This window comes from Neodiprion pinetum, chromosome 1 (assembly GCF_021155775.2).
Source record: "Neodiprion pinetum isolate iyNeoPine1 chromosome 1, iyNeoPine1.2, whole genome shotgun sequence".
Taxonomy (NCBI): Eukaryota; Metazoa; Arthropoda; class Insecta; order Hymenoptera; family Diprionidae; genus Neodiprion; species Neodiprion pinetum.
In genome coordinates, this window is record NC_060232.1 from 5,491,114 (window position 1) to 5,515,742 (window position 24,629).

Sequence of the window (24,629 nt, forward strand, 5' to 3'; positions counted from 1 at the left end):
GCTCGATGTATTCCATAACATTATTGTTCATAATTATTCCAACTTTTCATTTGCTCTCTCGCTCCTGAATTTTCCTAGGCATAGAATCGAAACGCTGTTTTAGCCAGTGGCGAGTAAAGTATCTACGTTGGGTAGAGCAGCAGAATTGTTTTCAAAAAGTGGTCGTATGGAAAAAAATTCAGAGCCACTGTGATACATCACGTATGCGCCAATTTTGATCGGGATAAAATGCATGCTCCGTATATGAGACAGTATTTAACGCAGTGGCATGATTCAAATACCTAAAAAGGTGATTGTCGGCGATTTCTTTTTTTTTTTTTTTGATAAAGAGAGAAAGAACGAAGCTTCTCAAATCTTCTAGTGTATTTTAACACACATTTGAAAGGTAAGAGCAAAAATTTTTATCATCCGACTGTAGTAGAACGGCAGCGTTATTAGCTGACCCGTTGACTGAAGAATATGTCTTTAGTCAAAGGCTGACCATCGAAGGGCCAAGCCGCTGGAATCGGCAGGAAAGATAACATGCGTATTTCTTGTCTGTAATGTGAAGACTAAAATCATTATACATCTTGTCATATCATAGATCATACATCATACATCATAAATAGTATTAAAATTCGAAACCAAAGTTTGAATGATCGGATGTTCAGAAAGTGGCGTCGCCGAAATTTTTTTTTCTCTTGACGTCATCGATCTATAGTAATCAGCTAGTCGAATTCCTCAGTCTGGAAACAACCGCGCAGTAGAGCGGACGTTTGAAAATCGCGCTCCGCGGATTGCGAGTACCGGGTTCTCTACCACCTGGATCCTGCGCTCTAGGTTCGCTTCTTGGTGCACCTCGAATTCCAGGACAAGCGCTCCGTAGTTTCTAAGCTCCAGGTCCTCTACCTGATGAAACTCGACTTTTAGGCGAGCGCTCCGTAGTTTCGGCGCTCCAGGTCCGCTACCTGGTGAAACTCGACTTCCAGGACAAGGTGGAGGAGAAGGATTTCTACACAGTGAGTATATTTTTATAATATTTGAAGGCAATTGTAATTATATTGTATCTAACATTATTTTAACTCCTCATGTATACAATAAATTATTTCAATTGATTTTTCGTGCAAGCCCAAATTCAGAAGCTATCAATGCGTTTGCAAAATTTCTAATTTTTCATAATTTTCCTACGATCTTCTTGGTGAAATCTGTCAAAGAAAAAATTATATTAATCCTTCAGCAGTATTCTTCATGTGTTCTAATACTGAAAATATTCTTAAGTATTCGAGATGGTATTATATAGCTATAAATGCGCTAATGAAATTTATTATATTGGATGAATTGATTGATTATACTAATCCTTACACAATATTTTCGATATGTTCTTATACTGAAAATATTTATGACTATTGAAGGTACAACCCAAGGTGGTTATCGGTGGTCGTTGGAGGTGGTCGGAGGTGGACGAGGAGGAGGACGAGGAAGACTAGGAGAAGAAGGTGGCTGAGGATTTGTGCTCGGTGAGTAAAACACTTTTATAACATTTGATGGCAATTGCAATTATATTTCATCTCAAATATTTCAAACTTGTCATGTTTACATTAAATTATTTAAATTCATTTTCCGCGCAAGCACAAATTCGGTAGATATAAATGCGCTAATAAAATTTATTATATAATTGATTAGTTAATTAATTACATCATTCTTTACACAATATTTTTAATGTGTTCCTATACTGAGAATATTTATTACTATTCCAGGTATAACCCGAGGTGGTTGGCGGTGGTTGGCGGTGGTCGAGCTGGACGGGGTGGAGGACAAGGATTCGTGCTTGGTGAGTTTAACATTTTTACAATATTTGATGAAGTAGAATCAGCATCAGGAGTAGGATCAGGGGAAGATGTAGAAATAGGAGTAGAAGTAGGAGTAGTGGTAGGAATGGGACTCGGAGTAGGAGTAGGAGCAGAAGTAGGTAGGGCGGGGTGGGTCGTGAGAGGGGAGGGGAGGGGTGGGAAGGGGATATTATCATATCAAGTTATCAGTAATAAGCAATTGCGGGTAAAATATTAGCTTACTTTTGTGAGTATTTATGAATATAGCCTCTATGAATATTCATTGTTGGTGTGTAAGGTCTGGAAACGTACCTACTTTCTGTAAGAGATGTTGAAGATTTTCAACATAATTATGTTTCAGTTCTGTGCCCCACCTAGTGATCCACTAGTACATATCCTCCGACGTGACATCGCTGTGCTACGTATAAAGAAGAAAAGATTTATTAAGATGCAAATCGCTCCTCTCTTCTTGTCATTGTGCTTTCAGCCATTGTTATGCTGTGTGTTTAAAATTTAGGACAGTATATAATATAGAATAACAGGTACAGCTACGAATATAGCACTACAATAAATCTTATAGAAATGAGCTCTTATTGAGATTTCTCTGTATTTATAACTCGACGCGAGAAGGCAAAAATCAATGTAATGCCATCTGTAAGGTAATTAGACTCGTATTTGCACTACGAGAACTCGTTGGGCATTTTGCGGTGAAGTTTGAAAAATTGTTGTACAAGACATTAAATAACTATAAAAATGGATAAAAAATATTATCCCCAATTGTGAATGTAGCTAATACAGCTTTAACCGTATATTGATTATGTTAATGATCTATTGTTACAAGATCGGAATTAGATAAGCTCTCTAAATACTTTTGTCTAGTCTATTAATTTATATCATGTATATGTAAATGTATATTTCTTCAGTTTATACAATCACTGCACTAGGATTACCCTTGCCACGTTTTATGGTGCGCTTGTGTAATTTGTATATTATTAACCTTACGTTTTACTCTATTTGCGACAAGTTGTGAGTGTTTCTAATTTCTTGGCAATTATTTATGTACATGTATGTGTATATATGTATATCTATACATATGCATGTGTATATACATATATACACATGTTTAAAACTAGATTTTTACAATAAACACAGAGGTTTTAGTATATTCACATACGGATTTCTGTGTATAGGTATACTTGAACTAAAATATCCTTAACTCTAATACGGAGTTCTTCGTAATTCGCATTTGTTCTTGTAACCCAATGTCCTACATACGATAGCAAAAATCGAGATCCAACTTAACTGAGTCTCAAAGCCCTGTTGACATAAAAGCAGCTATTTGATAGAAATTATAGTTTATAGTTTACACAGCCTATTGCGTGATATTTCATCATAAATACATATGTTTCAATGTATTTAGGAATAATTTATCAAATGTACAGAGGTCATGTGCAAATAATAAATGAATTCGACCGCAGTTTTATGTATTCATTAGAGCTTTAACAATAAATTTAAGCTTTGTTACTTCTTTTATTTTATTATGGATAATCAGAAACATTTCCGACTATTCGTGCTGTGGAAGCATGGGGATTAAACCAAATGTAGCAAAAGATTAGAAACAGTGTATGTAGAGTACGGGTATTTTTCTAATAATGCAAACACGTGCCGCTAGCTTAGTTTTGACATATCTAGAATACCACGCCTTGCGAATTAGCTTTCCAGACAGAGATGAATGATGAATTTTAAGGACTGCATTATCGTTGTTGAATACTCTATGCCTCGTGGGAAACGAAAATCTGTAACGATAAAATTGATGCACCGGATCATCGTCGACTTTAACTTTTGAAATGTCCTACCATTTTCGAACACCTCCTACCTCCCCCTGCCACCTCCGACCATCAATGGCCACTTTCGACCACCCCCTATCACCTTCTGCCAGCGCCGACCACCTCCTACCATTTCCGAACACCTCCAACCATCCTATTTACCTATATTACTAGATTAGCTATGATATGAAAAGAGAAGAATTATTCATTTCGAAATGGGATTCTATTCGACACGCGCTCGATGTATCCCATAACACTACTATTCAAAATTATTCCAACAACTTTTCATTTGCTCTCTCGATCTTGAATTTTCATAGGCATAGAATCGAAACGCTGTTTTAGCTGGTCGCAAGTGAAGTATCTGCGTTGGGTGGAGGAGCAGAATTGTTTTTCGTAAAGTATTCGGATGGAAAAAAATTCAGATTAACTGTAATACATCACGGATGCGCTAATTTTGAACGAGACGAAATGGATGCTTCGTATATGAGACAGTATTTAAAGCTGCGTAGTGATTTAAAGACCTAAAAAGGTGATAGGGAGAGAAAGAACGAAGCTTCTTAACACTTCGAGTGTATTTTAACACACATTTGAAAGATACGAGCAAAATTTTTCATCATCCAACTGTCGCAGAACGGCAGCGTTATTAGCCGACCCGTTCACTGAAGAATATATCTTCAGTCAACGGCTGACCATCGAAGGGCCTGGCCGCTTGAGTCTGGAATCGGCAGGAGAGATAAAGTGCGTATTTCTTGTATGAAATGTGAAACCTAAAATCATTATGCATCATATCATATCATCGTACATCATACATCATACATCATACATCATACATCATACATCATACATCATACATCATACATCACACATCATCATACAGAGTATTAAAGGTCGAAACCAAAGTTTGGATGTCGGATGTCCAGAAAGTGACGTCACCAATTCAAAATCAGCTAGCCGAATTCCTCAGTCTGGAACGAACCGCGCAGTAGAGCGGACGGATGAGAGTCGAGCTCCGCAAATTTCGAGTAAGGGTTCTCAACCTCCCGATCCCGCGCTTCGGGTCCGCTACGTATTTCGAGTACCGGGTTCTCAACCTCCCGGATCCCGCGCTTCGGGTCAGCTACGCGGTGAAACACGACTTCCAGGACACGCGCTCCGTAATTTCTTTACTCCAGGTCCGCTACCTGGTAAAACACGACTTTCAGGACACGCGCTCCGTAATTTCTTTACTCCAGGTCCGCTACCTGGTAAAACACGACTTTCAGGACACGCGCTCCGTAATTTCTTTACTCCAGGTCCGCTACCTGGTAAAACACGACTTTCAGGACACGCGCTCCGTAATTTCTTTACTCCAGGTCCGCTACCTGGTAAAACACGACTTTCAGGACACGCGCTCCGTAGTTTTTGCGCTCAAGGTCCACTACTTGCAGAAACTCGACTTCCAGAACAAGCGCTCCGCAGTTTTGGCTGTCCAGGTACTTGACCTGATGACTTTTGACCTTCGGGAGTAATTTTGCGTAGTTCCGGCTGTACAGGTTCGCGACCTCGTGACTTTTGACCAAGCACTGTGTAGTTTCTGCGCGGGTCCGCTACGCGGTGAAACTCGACTTCCAGGATAAACGCTCCGTGGTTCCTGATTCATGTTTACAATAAATTATTTCAATTCGTTTTTCGCGCAAGCCGAAATTCAGCAGCTGTCAGTCCGCTAATAAAATTTCTCGACTTCCAGGATAAGCGCTCCGTGGTTCCTGGTTCATGTTTACAATAAATTATTTCGATTCGTTTTTCGCGCAAGCCGAAATTCAGCAGCTGTCAGTCCGCTAATAAAATTTCTCGACTTCCAGGATAAGCGCTCCGTGGTTCCTGGTTCATGTTTACAATAAATTATTTCAATTCGTTTTTCGCGCAAGCCGAAATTCAGCAGCTGTCAGTCCGCTAATAAAATTTCTCGACTTCCAGGATAAGCGCTCCGTGGTTCCTGGTTCATGTTTACAATAAATTATTTCAATTCGTTTTTCGCGCAAGCCGAAATTCAGCAGCTGTCAGTCCGCTAATAAAATTTCTCGACTTCCAGGATAAGCGCTCCGTGGTTCCTGGTTCATGTTTACAATAAATTATTTCAATTCGTTTTTCGCGCAAGCCGAAATTCAGCAGCTGTCAGTCCGCTAATAAAATTTCTCGACTTCCAGGATAAGCGCTCCGTGGTTCCTGGTTCATGTTTACAATAAATTATTTCAATTCGTTTTTCGCGCAAGCCGAAATTCAGCAGCTGTCAGTCCGCTAATAAAATTTCTATTACTTTATAATCTTCTCATAATCTTCTTGGTAAATACGTCGATAAAAAAATTATATTAAACCTTACACTTGAAGGTGTTCGGAGTTGGACGAGGAGGAGGACGAGGAAGATAAGGAGATGAAGGTGGACGAGGACTTGTGCTCGGTGAGTAAAACACTTTTATAATATTTGATGGAAATTGTAATTATATTTGATCCAAAATATTTCAAACTAGTCATGTTTACATTAAATTATTTCAATTCATTTTTCGCGCAAGCACATATTCAGTAGCTGTGAATAAGCTTATACAATTTATTATATTATTGAACAATTAATTAATTATATCAATCCTTATACAATATTTTTGATGTGTTCCTATACTGAAAATATTTACATTAAATTATTTCAATTCATTTTTCGCGCAAGCACATATTCAGTAGCTGTGAATAAGCTTATACAATTTATTCTACTATCAATTGATTAATTAATTATATCAATCCTTACACAATATTTTTGATGTGTTCTTATACTGAAAATATTTATTACTATTCCAGGTATAACCCGAGGTGGTTGGCGGTGGTTGGAGGTGGTCGGAGGTGGACGAGGTGGACCAGGAGGAGGACGAGGACCAGGAGGCGGACGAGGTGGACGAGGAGGAGGCGGCGTGGGTCGTGGGAGAGGAGGGGCGGAGGAGGGGAAGGGAAGGGGCAGAGGTGGGCGGGGAAGGGGGTGAGGTGGGAAGGGAAGGGCGAGGGGAGGGGGAAGGGGGTGGGGAAAGGGGAAGGGGGAGGGGTGGGGTGGGGAGGGGGAAGGGGGAGGGGGAGGGGGAGGGGAGGGGAGGGGGAGGGGGAGGGGGGAGGGGGAGGGGAGGGGAGGGGGAGTGGGAGGGAGGGAGGGCGGGAGGGAGGGCGGGAGGGCGGGAGGGAGGGAGGGAAGGGCGGGAGGGCCGGGGAGGGCGGATGTCAGTGCGAACCCGTTGAAGTTAATAGAGCATAGAGCAGAACCGCCCCCCCCCCCCGGCCCTCCCGCCCTTCCCACCCCCCTCCCTCCCTCCCTCCCACCCTCCCTCCCGCCCTCCCTCCCCCTCCCCCTCCCCCTCCCCCTCCCCCTCCCCCCTTCCCACCCCACCCCACCCCTTCCCCTTCCCCCACCCCCTTCCCCCTACCCTCGCCCTTCCCTTCCCACCTCACCCCCTTCCCCGCCCACCTCTGCCCCTTCCCTTCCCCTCCCCCGCCCCTCCTCTCCCACGACCCACGCCGCCTCCTCCTCGTCCACCTCGTCCGCCTCCTGGTCCTCGTCCTCCTCCTGGTCCACCTCGTCCACCTCCGACCACCTCCAACCACCGCCAACCACCTCGGGTTATACCTGGAATAGTAATAAATATTTTCAGTATAAGAACACATCAAAAATATTGTGTAAGGATTAATATAATTAATTAATCAATTGATAGTAGAATAAATTGTATAAGCTTATTCACAGCTACTGAATATGTGCTTGCGCGAAAAATGAATTGAAATAATTTAATATAAATATTTTCAGTATAGGAACACATCAAAAATATTGTATAAGGATTGATATAATTAATTAATCAATTGATAGTAGAATAAATTGTATAAGCTTATTCAGAGCTACTGAATATGTGCTTGCGCGAAAAATGAATTGAAATAATTTAATGTAAATATTTTCAGTATAGGAACACATCAAAAATATTGTATAAGGATTGATATAATTAATTAATTGTTCAATAATATAATAAATTGTATAAGCTTATTCACAGCTACTGAATATGTGCTTGCGCGAAAAATGAATTGAAATAATTTAATGTAAATATTTTCAGTATAGGAACACATCAAAAATATTGTATAAGGATTGATATAATTAATTAATTGTTCAATAATATAATAAATTGTATAAGCTTATTCACAGCTACTGAATATGTGCTTGCGCGAAAAATGAATTGAAATAATTTAATGTAAATATTTTCAGTATAGGAACACATCAAAAATATTGTATAAGGATTGATATAATTAATTAATCAATTGATAGTAGAATAAATTGTATAAGCTTATTCACAGCTACTGAATATGTGCTTGCGCGAAAAATGAATTGAAATAATTTAATGTAAATATTTTCAGTATAGGAACACATCAAAAATATTGTATAAGGATTGATATAATTAATTAATTGTTCAATAATATAATAAATTGTATAAGCTTATTCACAGCTACTGAATATGTGCTTGCGCGAAAAATGAATTGAAATAATTTAATGTAAACATGACTAGTTTGAAATATTTTGGATCAAATATAATTACAATTTCCATCAAATATTATAAAAGTGTTTTACTCACCGAGCACAAGTCCTCGTCCACCTTCATCTCCTTATCTTCCTCGTCCTCCTCCTCGTCCAACTCCGAACACCTTCAAGTGTAAGGTTTAATATAATTTTTTTATCGACGTATTTACCAAGAAGATTATGAGAAGATTATAAAGTAATAGAAATTTTATTAGCGGACTGACAGCTGCTGAATTTCGGCTTGCGCGAAAAACGAATTGAAATAATTTATTGTAAACATGAACCAGGAACCACGGAGCGCTTATCCTGGAAGTCGAGAAATTTTATTAGCGGACTGACAGCTGCTGAATTTCGGCTTGCGCGAAAAACGAATTGAAATAATTTATTGTAAACATGAACCAGGAACCACGGAGCGCTTATCCTGGAAGTCGAGAAATTTTATTAGCGGACTGACAGCTGCTGAATTTCGGCTTGCGCGAAAAACGAATTGAAATAATTTATTGTAAACATGAACCAGGAACCACGGAGCGCTTATCCTGGAAGTCGAGAAATTTTATTAGCGGACTGACAGCTGCTGAATTTCGGCTTGCGCGAAAAACGAATTGAAATAATTTATTGTAAACATGAACCAGGAACCACGGAGCGCTTATCCTGGAAGTCGAGAAATTTTATTAGCGGACTGACAGCTGCTGAATTTCGGCTTGCGCGAAAAACGAATCGAAATAATTTATTGTAAACATGAACCAGGAACCACGGAGCGCTTATCCTGGAAGTCGAGAAATTTTATTAGCGGACTGACAGCTGCTGAATTTCGGCTTGCGCGAAAAACGAATTGAAATAATTTATTGTAAACATGAATCAGGAACCACGGAGCGTTTATCCTGGAAGTCGAGTTTCACCGCGTAGCGGACCCGCGCAGAAACTACACAGTGCTTGGTCAAAAGTCACGAGGTCGCGAACCTGTACAGCCGGAACTACGCAAAATTACTCCCGAAGGTCAAAAGTCATCAGGTCAAGTACCTGGACAGCCAAAACTGCGGAGCGCTTGTTCTGGAAGTCGAGTTTCTGCAAGTAGTGGACCTTGAGCGCAAAAACTACGGAGCGCGTGTCCTGAAAGTCGTGTTTTACCAGGTAGCGGACCTGGAGTAAAGAAATTACGGAGCGCGTGTCCTGAAAGTCGTGTTTTACCAGGTAGCGGACCTGGAGTAAAGAAATTACGGAGCGCGTGTCCTGAAAGTCGTGTTTTACCAGGTAGCGGACCTGGAGTAAAGAAATTACGGAGCGCGTGTCCTGAAAGTCGTGTTTTACCAGGTAGCGGACCTGGAGTAAAGAAATTACGGAGCGCGTGTCCTGGAAGTCGTGTTTCACCGCGTAGCTGACCCGAAGCGCGGGATCCGGGAGGTTGAGAACCCGGTACTCGAAATACGTAGCGGACCCGAAGCGCGGGATCGGGAGGTTGAGAACCCTTACTCGAAATTTGCGGAGCTCGACTCTCATCCGTCCGCTCTACTGCGCGGTTCGTTCCAGACTGAGGAATTCGGCTAGCTGATTTTGAATTGGTGACGTCACTTTCTGGACATCCGACATCCAAACTTTGGTTTCGACCTTTAATACTCTGTATGATGATGTGTGATGTATGATGTATGATGTATGATGTATGATGTATGATGTATGATGTATGATGTATGATGTACGATGATATGATATGATGCATAATGATTTTAGGTTTCACATTTCATACAAGAAATACGCACTTTATCTCTCCTGCCGATTCCAGACTCAAGCGGCCAGGCCCTTCGATGGTCAGCCGTTGACTGAAGATATATTCTTCAGTGAACGGGTCGGCTAATAACGCTGCCGTTCTGCGACAGTTGGATGATGAAAAATTTTGCTCGTATCTTTCAAATGTGTGTTAAAATACACTCGAAGTGTTAAGAAGCTTCGTTCTTTCTCTCCCTATCACCTTTTTAGGTCTTTAAATCACTACGCAGCTTTAAATACTGTCTCATATACGAAGCATCCATTTCGTCTCGTTCAAAATTAGCGCATCCGTGATGTATTACAGTTAATCTGAATTTTTTTCCATCCGAATACTTTACGAAAAACAATTCTGCTCCTCCACCCAACGCAGATACTTCACTTGCGACCAGCTAAAACAGCGTTTCGATTCTATGCCTATGAAAATTCAAGATCGAGAGAGCAAATGAAAAGTTGTTGGAATAATTTTGAATAGTAGTGTTATGGGATACATCGAGCGCGTGTCGAATAGAATCCCATTTCGAAATGAATAATTCTTCTCTTTTCATATCATAGCTAATCTAGTAATATAGGTAAATAGGATGGTTGGAGGTGTTCGGAAATGGTAGGAGGTGGTCGGCGCTGGCAGAAGGTGATAGGGGGTGGTCGAAAGTGGCCATTGATGGTCGGAGGTGGCAGGGGGAGGTAGGAGGTGTTCGAAAATGGTAGGACATTTCAAAAGTTAAAGTCGACGATGATCCGGTGCATCAATTTTATCGTTACAGATTTTCGTTTCCCACGAGGCATAGAGTATTCAACAACGATAATGCAGTCCTTAAAATTCATCATTCATCTCTGTCTGGAAAGCTAATTCGCAAGGCGTGGTATTCTAGATATGTCAAAACTAAGCTAGCGGCACGTGTTTGCATTATTAGAAAAATACCCGTACTCTACATACACTGTTTCTAATCTTTTGCTACATTTGGTTTAATCCCCATGCTTCCACAGCACGAATAGTCGGAAATGTTTCTGATTATCCATAATAAAATAAAAGAAGTAACAAAGCTTAAATTTATTGTTAAAGCTCTAATGAATACATAAAACTGCGGTCGAATTCATTTATTATTTGCACATGACCTCTGTACATTTGATAAATTATTCCTAAATACATTGAAACATATGTATTTATGATGAAATATCACGCAATAGGCTGTGTAAACTATAAACTATAATTTCTATCAAATAGCTGCTTTTATGTCAACAGGGCTTTGAGACTCAGTTAAGTTGGATCTCGATTTTTGCTATCGTATGTAGGACATTGGGTTACAAGAACAAATGCGAATTACGAAGAACTCCGTATTAGAGTTAAGGATATTTTAGTTCAAGTATACCTATACACAGAAATCCGTATGTGAATATACTAAAACCTCTGTGTTTATTGTAAAAATCTAGTTTTAAACATGTGTATATATGTATATACACATGCATATGTATAGATATACATATATACACATACATGTACATAAATAATTGCCAAGAAATTAGAAACACTCACAACTTGTCGCAAATAGAGTAAAACGTAAGGTTAATAATATACAAATTACACAAGCGCACCATAAAACGTGGCAAGGGTAATCCTAGTGCAGTGATTGTATAAACTGAAGAAATATACATTTACATATACATGATATAAATTAATAGACTAGACAAAAGTATTTAGAGAGCTTATCTAATTCCGATCTTGTAACAATAGATCATTAACATAATCAATATACGGTTAAAGCTGTATTAGCTACATTCACAATTGGGGATAATATTTTTTATCCATTTTTATAGTTATTTAATGTCTTGTACAACAATTTTTCAAACTTCACCGCAAAATGCCCAACGAGTTCTCGTAGTGCAAATACGAGTCTAATTACCTTACAGATGGCATTACATTGATTTTTGCCTTCTCGCGTCGAGTTATAAATACAGAGAAATCTCAATAAGAGCTCATTTCTATAAGATTTATTGTAGTGCTATATTCGTAGCTGTACCTGTTATTCTATATTATATACTGTCCTAAATTTTAAACACACAGCATAACAATGGCTGAAAGCACAATGACAAGAAGAGAGGAGCGATTTGCATCTTAATAAATCTTTTCTTCTTTATACGTAGCACAGCGATGTCACGTCGGAGGATATGTACTAGTGGATCACTAGGTGGGGCACAGAACTGAAACATAATTATGTTGAAAATCTTCAACATCTCTTACAGAAAGTAGGTACGTTTCCAGACCTTACACACCAACAATGAATATTCATAGAGGCTATATTCATAAATACTCACAAAAGTAAGCTAATATTTTACCCGCAATTGCTTATTACTGATAACTTGATATGATAATATCCCCTTCCCACCCCTCCCCTCCCCTCTCACGACCCACCCCGCCCTACCTACTTCTGCTCCTACTCCTACTCCGAGTCCCATTCCTACCACTACTCCTACTTCTACTCCTATTTCTACATCTTCCCCTGATCCTACTCCTGATGCTGATTCTACTTCATCAAATATTGTAAAAATGTTAAACTCACCAAGCACGAATCCTTGTCCTCCACCCCGTCCAGCTCGACCACCGCCAACCACCGCCAACCACCTCGGGTTATACCTGGAATAGTAATAAATATTCTCAGTATAGGAACACATTAAAAATATTGTGTAAAGAATGATGTAATTAATTAACTAATCAATTATATAATAAATTTTATTAGCGCATTTATATCTACCGAATTTGTGCTTGCGCGGAAAATGAATTTAAATAATTTAATGTAAACATGACAAGTTTGAAATATTTGAGATGAAATATAATTGCAATTGCCATCAAATGTTATAAAAGTGTTTTACTCACCGAGCACAAATCCTCAGCCACCTTCTTCTCCTAGTCTTCCTCGTCCTCCTCCTCGTCCACCTCCGACCACCTCCAACGACCACCGATAACCACCTTGGGTTGTACCTTCAATAGTCATAAATATTTTCAGTATAAGAACATATCGAAAATATTGTGTAAGGATTAGTATAATCAATCAATTCATCCAATATAATAAATTTCATTAGCGCATTTATAGCTATATAATACCATCTCGAATACTTAAGAATATTTTCAGTATTAGAACACATGAAGAATACTGCTGAAGGATTAATATAATTTTTTCTTTGACAGATTTCACCAAGAAGATCGTAGGAAAATTATGAAAAATTAGAAATTTTGCAAACGCATTGATAGCTTCTGAATTTGGGCTTGCACGAAAAATCAATTGAAATAATTTATTGTATACATGAGGAGTTAAAATAATGTTAGATACAATATAATTACAATTGCCTTCAAATATTATAAAAATATACTCACTGTGTAGAAATCCTTCTCCTCCACCTTGTCCTGGAAGTCGAGTTTCACCAGGTAGCGGACCTGGAGCGCCGAAACTACGGAGCGCTCGCCTAAAAGTCGAGTTTCATCAGGTAGAGGACCTGGAGCTTAGAAACTACGGAGCGCTTGTCCTGGAATTCGAGGTGCACCAAGAAGCGAACCTAGAGCGCAGGATCCAGGTGGTAGAGAACCCGGTACTCGCAATCCGCGGAGCGCGATTTTCAAACGTCCGCTCTACTGCGCGGTTGTTTCCAGACTGAGGAATTCGACTAGCTGATTACTATAGATCGATGACGTCAAGAGAAAAAAAAATTTCGGCGACGCCACTTTCTGAACATCCGATCATTCAAACTTTGGTTTCGAATTTTAATACTATTTATGATGTATGATGTATGATCTATGATATGACAAGATGTATAATGATTTTAGTCTTCACATTACAGACAAGAAATACGCATGTTATCTTTCCTGCCGATTCCAGCGGCTTGGCCCTTCGATGGTCAGCCTTTGACTAAAGACATATTCTTCAGTCAACGGGTCAGCTAATAACGCTGCCGTTCTACTACAGTCGGATGATAAAAATTTTTGCTCTTACCTTTCAAATGTGTGTTAAAATACACTAGAAGATTTGAGAAGCTTCGTTCTTTCTCTCTTTATCAAAAAAAAAAAAAAAGAAATCGCCGACAATCACCTTTTTAGGTATTTGAATCATGCCACTGCGTTAAATACTGTCTCATATACGGAGCATGCATTTTATCCCGATCAAAATTGGCGCATACGTGATGTATCACAGTGGTTCTGAATTTTTTTCCATACGACCACTTTTTGAAAACAATTCTGCTTCTCTACCCAACGTAGATACTTTACTCGCCACTGGCTAAAACAGCGTTTCGATTCTATGCCTAGGAAAATTCAGGAGCGAGAGAGCAAATGAAAAGTTGGAATAATTATGAACAATAATGTTATGGAATACATCGAGCGCGTGTCGAATAGAATCCCATTTTGAAATGAATGATTCTACCATTCTCCTATTATAGCCGTATTATTGTAAAAAATCCAGTTTATCCCCGGGAAAATTATGAAATGTTTAGTTTCGATGATCGCAGCGCATTGAGACTGCGGCCAATCGATTCCTCTCGCAAAATTACGTCGGTGTAGTGCACCAAATAATTCATTCTACTTTCATCTAAAATGTAATACGTTCTAATTCAAAAAAACGAAGCACCTAGTCTGTGATCTGAATGTTTGTTCATGAAAGATCATGATATAGATATATGTTATGCGAATTTTTTGTGATATGATTGGATCATGTTAAGTTATAGAACGCATACGACCCCGACAATAGGCATATTTTCTGTGAATAGTTGTACCTGGCGGCAAGTTTTTGCGCGAGAGGTAACTTTGGGGGATTCGAATAATACAACACAATTACAACTACCCATATTTTTTTCTGCCTTCTTTCTAAAATACATCGTGTAATATCCGTTAACAACTCATAAGTAGTTGCAGTATAGTGGAGTTTCGGTAGTCTATGATTTATGGTAGATTAGTTTCGGCAAAGGACAGTCTTCGGCCCGCCATTTCACAGGTGCACATATTTGTATTTAAATTAGCCTATTAGGAGCCTCGCTTCACTAGATTTTGAACAAATGAAGTTCAGACGCAATTATTCCGCGTAACTCAAACATGTGTTAAATATTCAATGTTGAGATACCATCAGGATTACTGCAGATATAAAGAGCAGAGTGGCGCAGTGGAAGCGTGCTGGGCCCATAACCCAGAGGTCCGTGGATCGAAACCACGCTCTGCTAGGAATTTTTGTTTTTATTGACGAACAAAACATCAACCAACCGCGAGTCAAACATTTATCAGAGAAACACTGCGTGTACTTATTGTATTTTGGAAATCTTCTGCACACATACAGTCGCAAGCAGTACGTGATAATCTTGCTGCAATCTGTATTTAATCGCCTTAATCAACACTGTGTTTTTGCATTCAGTCCGAAACAAATCATCCATAATACGTATACATACCCATTCGTACTTGACAAAATTGGGATATCTCATACGGTTTCCATACCTGTAAAGTAAATCAAGTAATAGGTCGATTGACGCATGATGTTTCTGATTTTTATTCAATAACTACATACGTCGGCATTTGGCTGTATTTACAATGCTCGATGGGCGTGTATATTAACGCGACACGGTACAAAACTAGATAAAAATAAATTCTCTAAGTTTGCAAATAACCTACAGATTCGAAAAGAACCAGTATCATGAAAAGTATTTCAATTCTTAAAATATCAGCCAAGTTATGGCAGAAAGCGATTATTTTTATTACCGCCAAATTATCTTCCGAGATAATAGTTGATAAATTTTTCAGCCGACGAACTCAAATACATCTACAAGTAGTACCATAACTTTTTCCTACTGTTTCAAGGCTCTTTTGATCATTTGGGTCAAACTCTTCAATAAAATTATTTATTGTTAATTATTATACGATTTCACAGTCATGTAACATCAATTAACTGAAGTATTCGTAAAGTCAACTCCTATATAAAAGTCATAGCAATCACAAATTTCCCATTTGTGGCTATAGTACGATTTCGTGAAAACGATATACAACATACATATATGTGTATATGTATACAATGTAGGCATATATATTCTTATATACCAGAGATATAATTACTTGTAACTAATTTTGTTCAATTAATACGTTTTCAGCGATATAAAATTAATGCATATCATACCTGAATATACAAAAAAAAATGAAGGCTTCATTGCCTGCAATGTATTCAAATGCACTCTGTATTACACAACATTTATACCCGCTAATAGACAAACATATAATTCCAAGGCTTATTCTCAAGTAAAAAAATTTCAAAAACATGGTAAAATAATTTTCACACTAAAAAATTGTTCTAAGGAAAAATATAACTTTCTTTAATACGTAAGTAATTCGATTAAAGTCATCTTCGAGACAAGTAACAACTCAGATATTTCCAAATACATACATAGGTTTACTCTAAATGTTATCAGATATCACATGATGCATTCTACAGTGAATAACATGTACAGGTTTTATAAGCGTGTGAAAAATTTATAATTTTAACATCCAGTAAAAATTTGGTATTTACTTTATTTATCATTTTTATCCAAACTTTGATGAAACTTCTTGAATACTGATGTGTATAACGATAGGTGAAATATTTGAATCTGATAATCATGCTCAAAAAGCGAGAAAAAACACATTGAAACTCAATAATTTATTTCATTAAGTAAAAGTAATTTTGTTCAGTGGAAGAATTGACAAGAATTCAACATTGTACCTAAATTATCTATATAATATCTCAGTCTCTCTGAATGCCTAATACACCGGGTCATAGGAACTTATACTATTGTGATCAGCAACATACATGGATTGTTCCATACAAGTATATTGGAAATAGTTTCCAGCTAGAATACCTTACAGACAAGTTTACGTTACATGTTCTTGCGATGATTAGTTTTCACAGATTTTTCAACCGTAACATGTGCCTCCAACTGTTCTTCAGTTGGAAATGACACACCACATACATTACACTTTTTACGTGGATAATTTTCGTTACTGTGACGGTCCATAATGTGTCTTTCTAAGGTTCTATAGTCATAGAACACCTTGTCACACAACTCGCATTGTAATACACTACTGTGCCTGAGCATATGCTTTCTAAACGATTTTGTTTTTATGCTTTTTTGACAAATAGAGCACTGCAATTTATTGTTACTAAAGTCACTGTGAACAGTTCGAAGATGATTCAATTGATTCGCTTTTGAGCGATACGTTTTCTTACATGTATGACATGGAAATCCAACTCCACGATGATAGGCTTCGTGTTTTTGTTTCGTTCTATGACTCTGAATCTTTTCGTTGCAAATTGAGCATGCCATCCCGCGATTGTGTTTCTTGTGCGCATGTATACTCCTCGCCATTTCGTTAGGAAATTTCTCTAGGCATTGATAGCACTGGAATGGAAAATTTGGGTCCAAGTGTTTGGATCTCATATGGCTGTCCAACCATGTCACATTATTGAAAACAATATTACAGTTGGGGCAAGGATGATTTTCGTTAAAATCTTCTGTGTATGGTTCTCCCTGGTCAATTATGCAAACGTGATCATCTACAGCAGCAATACTATTCAACTTTTCCTTACAATATGGACACTCAATACACTTTGGATGCACCGATGCTATATGAGCGTCCAATGCTTTTATACCAGAAAATTTAATACCACACGTACACGACCTCTTCACCATTTTTTTATGCTTTTCAATGTGCTTTGACAACTTTTCTCTGCTACCAAGGAATATTTTGCAATTTTGACACTTGTGAGTTGTCGCGCCTTTGGGCATTACACCTTTTTGAAACAGGAACTCTTTGCACAAATCTCTCAGTGACAGAACTTGTCGTTTATTCTGGCCAAAAATCTTACTTGTACCATTTTCTATTACTGTACTACTACGATCTGCATCACACAAATCCTCAATTTCGACATCCATATCTTCTTCAACCACTTTCAACTTGATGATACAATGGTTTTCACTGTACTTCGAATTTTCTGGAACAAGGCTTTCAATTGGATCGTCAAATTCACTACTGTCTGAACTGTTTGATGATGAATCTGAGGTCTCATCACATATTTCAAATTCTGCAGCATCATGATTATTTCTGAATAACACTTCATCACTACCTTCTTTGCTAACTATTTCATAAGAATTATTCTTTTTCTTAATTGTTATGCTGATACCTGAGTCCCTGTCGCTTGCTGATCGTGTTTCCAAAGGTCTAACACTATTAGGACTGTTTAAGAACTTGCAGGTAGATTTGTGAGTAAAAAGAATATATGCGTTACGGAAAGATCTACCGCACAAACATTGTTTTTCTGAATATCTTTCAGCATCTTGTTCAAGTGTTGCAACAATTGGATTTTGCACCATTTCAATAAAAGCACTACGTTCTTTGATGATACTTGATCTTGTCCTTGGAATGTTTTGCTTAGCATTACTATCGTCATCTTGTACTGTAACGGCAGTTGCTGAAGTTTCTGAATTTAGTTTGCATCTTGGTTCGAAGTCAATTGACTTGTGGGTTTGCCTTACATTGGATTGAAGTTCAATTTCATTACTGATTTTGTGCTTATCCTTGTGTTTACAGAGACCTATATTATGTAGGTTCTTCCTACCGCAAATCTCACATGACAAGAGATTTTTTGGGTTTTCTGAATTAAGTTGTTCTTCACGCGGGCTCATGCTACGCATCTTTTTGTGTACTTGGTTACTGGGCATATTTAGTTTACGTTTAGATATATTTCTATTATTTTGATTGGTACAATATCTATTCTGTCGTGATACAGGTATTGCTTCATCCACTGTTTTCGATCCACTCTCCAGCGTAACAGAATTCAATCGTTCAAGTTCTAAAATGGACCCAACTGGCTCATTCGAATTCTGGTCAGAGACGGTATCCAATATACCTACAGATTTAACTTTATGGTATTGTATTGTATGTTTTCTAATATTTTTGTAAGATCTGTTACACAATTTACACTTAGTGCTACCAGTTGTTGGTGGTAAAATCTTGACGACAGTTTGGAGGTCGCTGTTTTCATCAGATATAAATTTTTTGTTCAATGGGTCGTTACTACTGTCCTCAGAATCAGATCTCTGTTTTAAAGCAACAATTTTATTGAAATTATTTGAAAATTTATCTTTCTTTGTTGTGGCTTTCTTAGGTAACGTAATATTATGCACTTCTTCTTGATGGTCTGAAAAATTTTTGTAATTGCAGAATTCTTTGCTGCAAACTTCGCAGTGGTATAAATTAACACGACTTTTTTCAGCTAATTGAAATTGTGGCAAAGACTTGTTACCATTATTGAGAATTGGATGATACTCAATGTAAGGTTTTGGTAAATGTGGTTCACCAATAAGGTTTAATGACAGGGTTTTATCAGGTATGAATGTCATGGGTGTTTTGTTGCAAAGTATTTCATCAGGGGTTACAGGTTCTCTCTTTATCCAATCCTGAATATCTTCAAGGTGTGTATCTTGCATTCTTCGTATTAGCTGTAGTGTCTTCCATATATTGTCGCATCTCTCCAGTTTGACAACAGGAGTTTTCAATCCGTGAAGAATTGGCAGGTTTGGATTCAAATCCATTATTTTGTCCTAAAATGATAAAGACTTGAATTAGACGTGTCAAATCAACAATTCAATTTGTTCTACCTATATACTTGAATTAAAAAATGAACTAGGCTACTATTCTGGGATTTTTAAGACAGTAAGCCAAAAATAAAGAAACTCAAGAAACCAGCATGAGGCAAATGCCATGTACTCGTTTGAAAAGCGCAATTGCCAACAACTGCACAATATCTGTTGTAATTTTCCGTTCGCGATGTAGATATGGCCAGAGAAAAGTGATTAGCAGCTGGCTAGAAACATATTCGTTATATGACTAGCAACGGTAACAAACTCTGGACATTCAAGCAAATGCTCTTGTCAGAGTTTCTTTATTTCACAGGACAAGCAATACGTTATCAATGAGCATGGACTGCATAAGAAATGTGTAAGTAACAGCATTAAATCCGACCTGCATGCAACAGCAATGTATGTTGTACAATTAACATCACACATTTAACACAATATAACGGTTATAACCTCAACCAGTATTCATCCAATAGTTTTAGAGAAGTAATTTTATCATATTTACTTACTCCTTACTTTATAAAAATTTCATAAATGTCAAATTAAAGTCTTTCAGTGTCAGCCATTGGTTCTTAAATTCCTTGCTGCGACGTGATTTGTAATTCGAAACGCGGGCGCGACGACGTAGACGCCATTGATTACTTATTTTTAGAGACGTAGCATATCAGTATACAATTGATCGACACTATATTGTCAACTGATCGTTCCGCATACATTATAACACAAGTTCCTTGTCGGATTTTTACTAACGATGAATCCACTGTTATGCATCAGTGACATCGAGCCGTCATTTTATAACCTATATCGACCGCGTCACCTTGGTTTACCACTAACCACGCTACTAACGCTTTCGCTCTGTAGGTTACCCAGTAATTGTTACCTTCCATCATCAGTTTTCAATACGCGTCACTACTGTCAAATACTTTGTTGTAAAACCGTCAGAGTGCGTGGCTATTCGTGCTATCTCCATATAGGATAGGACATCTTATACGTATGCGGCACATGATGGCATGGCCACAAGACCACCACAGGGACCACAGGTCACAACCGAGCGTTAATCACGTAACAATGAATATGCGTATGGGGATTCTGGAATCGCAAAGTCTTAAATCCACGGGCAAATTCTGGAAATTGGGATTGCCGATCGTACTCGGCAATAGAAACAAAGCTGCGATACAAGGTTTATATTCGTAGTCAGGATGTACAAGTATACGCTTTGCATTAATTAAGTTAAAACTATACTCATCTGACAGACGGAAAAATCAGGGAATGTGAAAAGCACTTTTTCTACGTAATGTTCATAGACATAAATGCACTCAATACTATTCAGTTTTGAAACACGTCGTCAGACATAGAGTTTGTGCACATTTAAATCAGGCCGCGTACAAACAAAGCCTATCATCTCACCATCTGAATCCTAGTCATCAACCAACAACGTAATTCATACATGTAATCATTGTTTGAAAATAGCTGTTATTCAAGGTACTATGCAATAATATATGCTGCAAGTTGTTGTTAGATACATAGCTCCCAGTTCTGAATGATTGTTATACTCCCAACGAATACCAAAACACCAACAAAAAAAAAAATGCTATGTAGAATTGCTCCTCAATCGTACCACTAAATTCCTTGCTCTCTATGGAACGGATGTCTTGTCTTGCTTGAAATGTTTTAAAAATTCGGGGATTCCCAGTACTCGTTCTCTCGTTAACTTCAAGGGAAATATACGACGAATGTCCAGCCTGAACAACGGAAACTCATGGTCGGATGACTGTTGTTACTTTTAAAAAATTTTAAAAAGGTGCGTTCCAATATAAAATTCACCGCAAGTTGTAGCAAGAACGCACAGAACTGACGTCTTGCGACGCGTCCTACTATACTGCGTGTGAAACTACATCGACATCTGATTTTCACTACCAGCAGCGGGCAGACGGTTACTCGACGAAGATCGAAATGACGTGGCTGAGCTTCGAGCCACGGGCGAGTCCATTATCAGAGCGAAACCGTCGAATGTTATAATGAAATAGCCTGCAGTTGTAGTTTGATTTAGATTTTGGCACTGGTTTCCAAAATTTTCACCTCATTGCCAAATCAGCATTGCCATTAATGTGGTCTAGAATTCTTTCCGAAATCGACAAATTTCGTTTCGCGCGTTTATGCTCTTCATCTGGTGTGGTTTGGGTTTAAAGCACTTCTCAGGTGATAAGTCTTCGGATACGTGATATCACCATCCTAGCATAACAGATGTATGAAAGGATTTCTTTAAAACATTATGATTTCGGAAAAATGGTTGGATTATAGAGTCTACGACCAAATAGTAATCTCACGCAAATATAACGTCATCAGGATGCCAAATCAATACCCATCCCGAAACGAATTACACTGTCTGAGGTGAGGTCTAAGGTATTGCGCGCAAGTTATACCCACTTCGCCAAGTTATTCAAAACTGTGAATATCATAAGCTGGCTGATTCAGGGGCTCGAATACCTTGCAATTTTTCAATTTTCACCAGTTGACCGTGTCATCAAAACTGGCGTTAAAGGTACAGCATTGGAAAGCGTATTCGAGAGCGTGTTGTAATTACCATCCAATCCTAGCGGTTAAAAACTACCGATATAAGACTACAACCTGATCATACATATATAGTATGCTGTTATTTGCGATTTTTCTAAGAACAACTTTAAAAAACCTAACATGTTTCTTCAGTCAGACTTTGCCATTCGCATACTAACTTCTCTACATACAAAGTACTGTTAAATTACGGTAAATTTTCGGCAATTCTTTCGAATACCGGAAAGTTAATGAAAGATTGTCGATTCTATCGTTCGAAGAGCTGTATACATCCATCAATATGTAACCTACAAATTATTTAATGTACGGGATTGCGAGGTTTGGATAAAATATTAAATAGCGAATACTACGCCGGAAAAACCTCATTCTAAATACAAGCGAACATTTTCAAAGGAAAAACACACGTTGTTACCACAAAGTTCCAAATAAATAATCGAGACTTCTATTGAATTCGGACTTTAAATGCGCAGTTCCGATTCGGTAAACATTGGATCTCTGTGCGGTTTGCTTGATGTAGCTACATCCAATGATCAATAAAGCTTGGAGGGGTTTACGGTGTTTGAAGGATCAGTTTGATTAAGCTGGCGCTAGGATAAGATGAATTTATACTTAAATATCAGGTTACAGAGTAACCATTACCGTATGCCAGTAGTGCAGTGTGCGCACATTGAGTATTCCTCCGGAAATGAAACTTTCACACTTCGAAAGTCGAAAACGGGTGTGGATATAATTTCATACACACAATGTAAGTAGCTAGTAAAGTACGTTGACTAATCATTATACCAAAGGTAGAGCATGCTGCTCTTGCTTGCTTCGTTTGTTCTACTACAACGACTGCAGAGTTTTATGGATTTTACCGCGGATAATAAATAAACTAAATAGAATAGTTACAAAAATAGCATGGTCGTTCATCGCGTGAGGTTGGACTATAAATCTTCAACGTACTAATGAATCTGGTCTTTGCAAATCAGCGGCGATACTTCATTGGCCTTATTTAACGCTTTGCACATTATAATATCAGCTACGATTATTCTAGTCATTTTTCGCGGCACACTTTTGCAAAAGGGTCCTATTTCCGTAAATCAACAGTTACGAACAAATACATGAAGTGTAATGTTATTTTCACAATGTTTTGTAATGATTGAAGTTAATTATTAATAGTTGATGATAATATACTCATTGTTAGTCAAACGGCGTTCCTGAAAATCTGGTTTATTAAAATAGCAGTTCAACAATCACAGTTTCTGATCATCAGTTGCATATTTGCACGATCAAATTTCACTGACAACGAGCCGGTAAAACAGTCTACCACCTCCTTATATCCTCTCCCAGTCATGTAGGCTTTGCTGCTGCACTCGTCTGTTTTAAAAATTGCGTATTTCGTGTTTAATAATTACCGAATGTGCCTGGACACTAATCTGTAATTAACCCATGCAATTTTTTCGTTACCTATACCTACGTATCGTATGATAATTGTCACCTTATCATCCAGTGTTTGAAACCTGGACGATCTTGAATGTGTGCTTTGAGGAAAATAAACAGTCCATTATCTTTCAATTTCCTTCAAGTATTAACATTCAAATTCCAATCGATTATCAATTAAAATTTTTGCAACCATATCCATAGCGCTGACTCTCGGTTCATCATTGCAAAACATCTTTATTTAAACGACCGAAAGCACTCAACAATTGACCGCATTAACATCGCAGGTGTTGCAGTTCGCCGGTAACGAAACACAACAGACGTATTGTCATTTATAAATGAACCAAGTGATTACGTCAGTATACCGAAAGCCATACACACTGACGCACGCGTTGTTTTTCTATTAAATTTGAACTCGTTGATTTACGGTACTTATTGTTGGGTCTTCAAATACGTAAGGATGTAGAGGTGTGTGAGTCAAAATCATGCTAGGCTAATGAAAATTACACTAATTGTTCTCATTTCTATTTAAAACACTTGAGTACAATTTCAAAGCAATTGTCTGTACCATACCAGAATTATTTTACCTTCAATTTTTCGCGATTTTACATTGGGTCAGACAGTTTTCTATAAGAATCAATGTAATATCACGAAAAATTAAAAGTAAAACAACTCCAATATGGTTCCGGCTTCCAAATTTTACACAGGTGAAAGAATAACGAACGCGCGTCTATGAGTAAGTCCTGAATCTTGATTTATGCGCCTTACGACCCACTATCAGTTACTCACAAAAGTTACATAGTTTGCGTAAATACCATTTCCTGGCTCCGCCGTTAATTTTTCAACTCACCTGAAAACTTCGAAATTGTACTCTTCTCTAGTAAATACCAGAGTAGATATACGTACCGGTTTCCGAATTAAACTTGCCATTGAAACATGATGACAACCCAACGATCCAGAGATGTAGTTATGTACATTCCATAGATAAAACGTACATGTTTTATTTAACACATTACGTGGCTGAGACGAGTTGAAAAATCTCAT

At 38.1% G+C, this 24,629-nt stretch overlaps 1 protein-coding gene, 2 long non-coding RNA genes and 1 other non-coding gene across 9 annotated transcripts; 2 read left to right on the top strand and 2 right to left on the bottom strand.

The window, feature by feature from the left end:
- Positions 1 to 404: 404 nt before the first annotated feature.
- Positions 405 to 2,973, top strand: LOC124216225 (uncharacterized). Its single transcript, XR_006882554.2, has 4 exons — positions 405 to 998; positions 1,392 to 1,496; positions 1,737 to 1,810; positions 2,170 to 2,973. It is a non-coding gene; the product is annotated as an uncharacterized lncRNA (long non-coding RNA).
- An 8,079-nt stretch (positions 2,974 to 11,052) lies between these two features.
- LOC124215561 (uncharacterized) lies at positions 11,053 to 13,924 on the bottom strand. The gene is made up of 4 exons (XR_006882397.2): positions 13,330 to 13,924; positions 12,832 to 12,936; positions 12,518 to 12,591; positions 11,053 to 12,158 (listed from the first exon to the last, which is right to left on the bottom strand). It is a non-coding gene; the product is annotated as an uncharacterized lncRNA (long non-coding RNA).
- Positions 13,925 to 15,086: 1,162 nt separating this feature from the next.
- Positions 15,087 to 15,158, top strand: TRNAM-CAU (transfer RNA methionine (anticodon CAU)). Its single transcript has one exon. It is a non-coding gene; the product is annotated as a tRNA-Met (tRNA).
- A 1,442-nt stretch (positions 15,159 to 16,600) lies between these two features.
- LOC124215644 (protein suppressor of hairy wing) lies at positions 16,601 to 24,629 on the bottom strand. 6 transcript variants are annotated; one of them, XM_046619268.1, is made up of 2 exons: positions 24,492 to 24,629; positions 16,601 to 19,556 (listed from the first exon to the last, which is right to left on the bottom strand). In XM_046619268.1, exons 1-2 carry the CDS (start codon positions 24,627 to 24,629, stop codon positions 16,833 to 16,835), a joined length of 2,862 nt encoding a protein of 953 aa, XP_046475224.1. In that variant the 3' UTR covers positions 16,601 to 16,832. The 6 variants fall into 6 exon arrangements, with proteins under 6 accessions (XP_046475224.1, XP_046475263.1, XP_046475254.1 ...); XM_046619307.2 differs by lacking the exon at positions 24,492 to 24,629 and adding an exon at positions 21,211 to 21,501; XM_046619298.2 differs by lacking the exon at positions 24,492 to 24,629 and adding an exon at positions 20,109 to 20,613.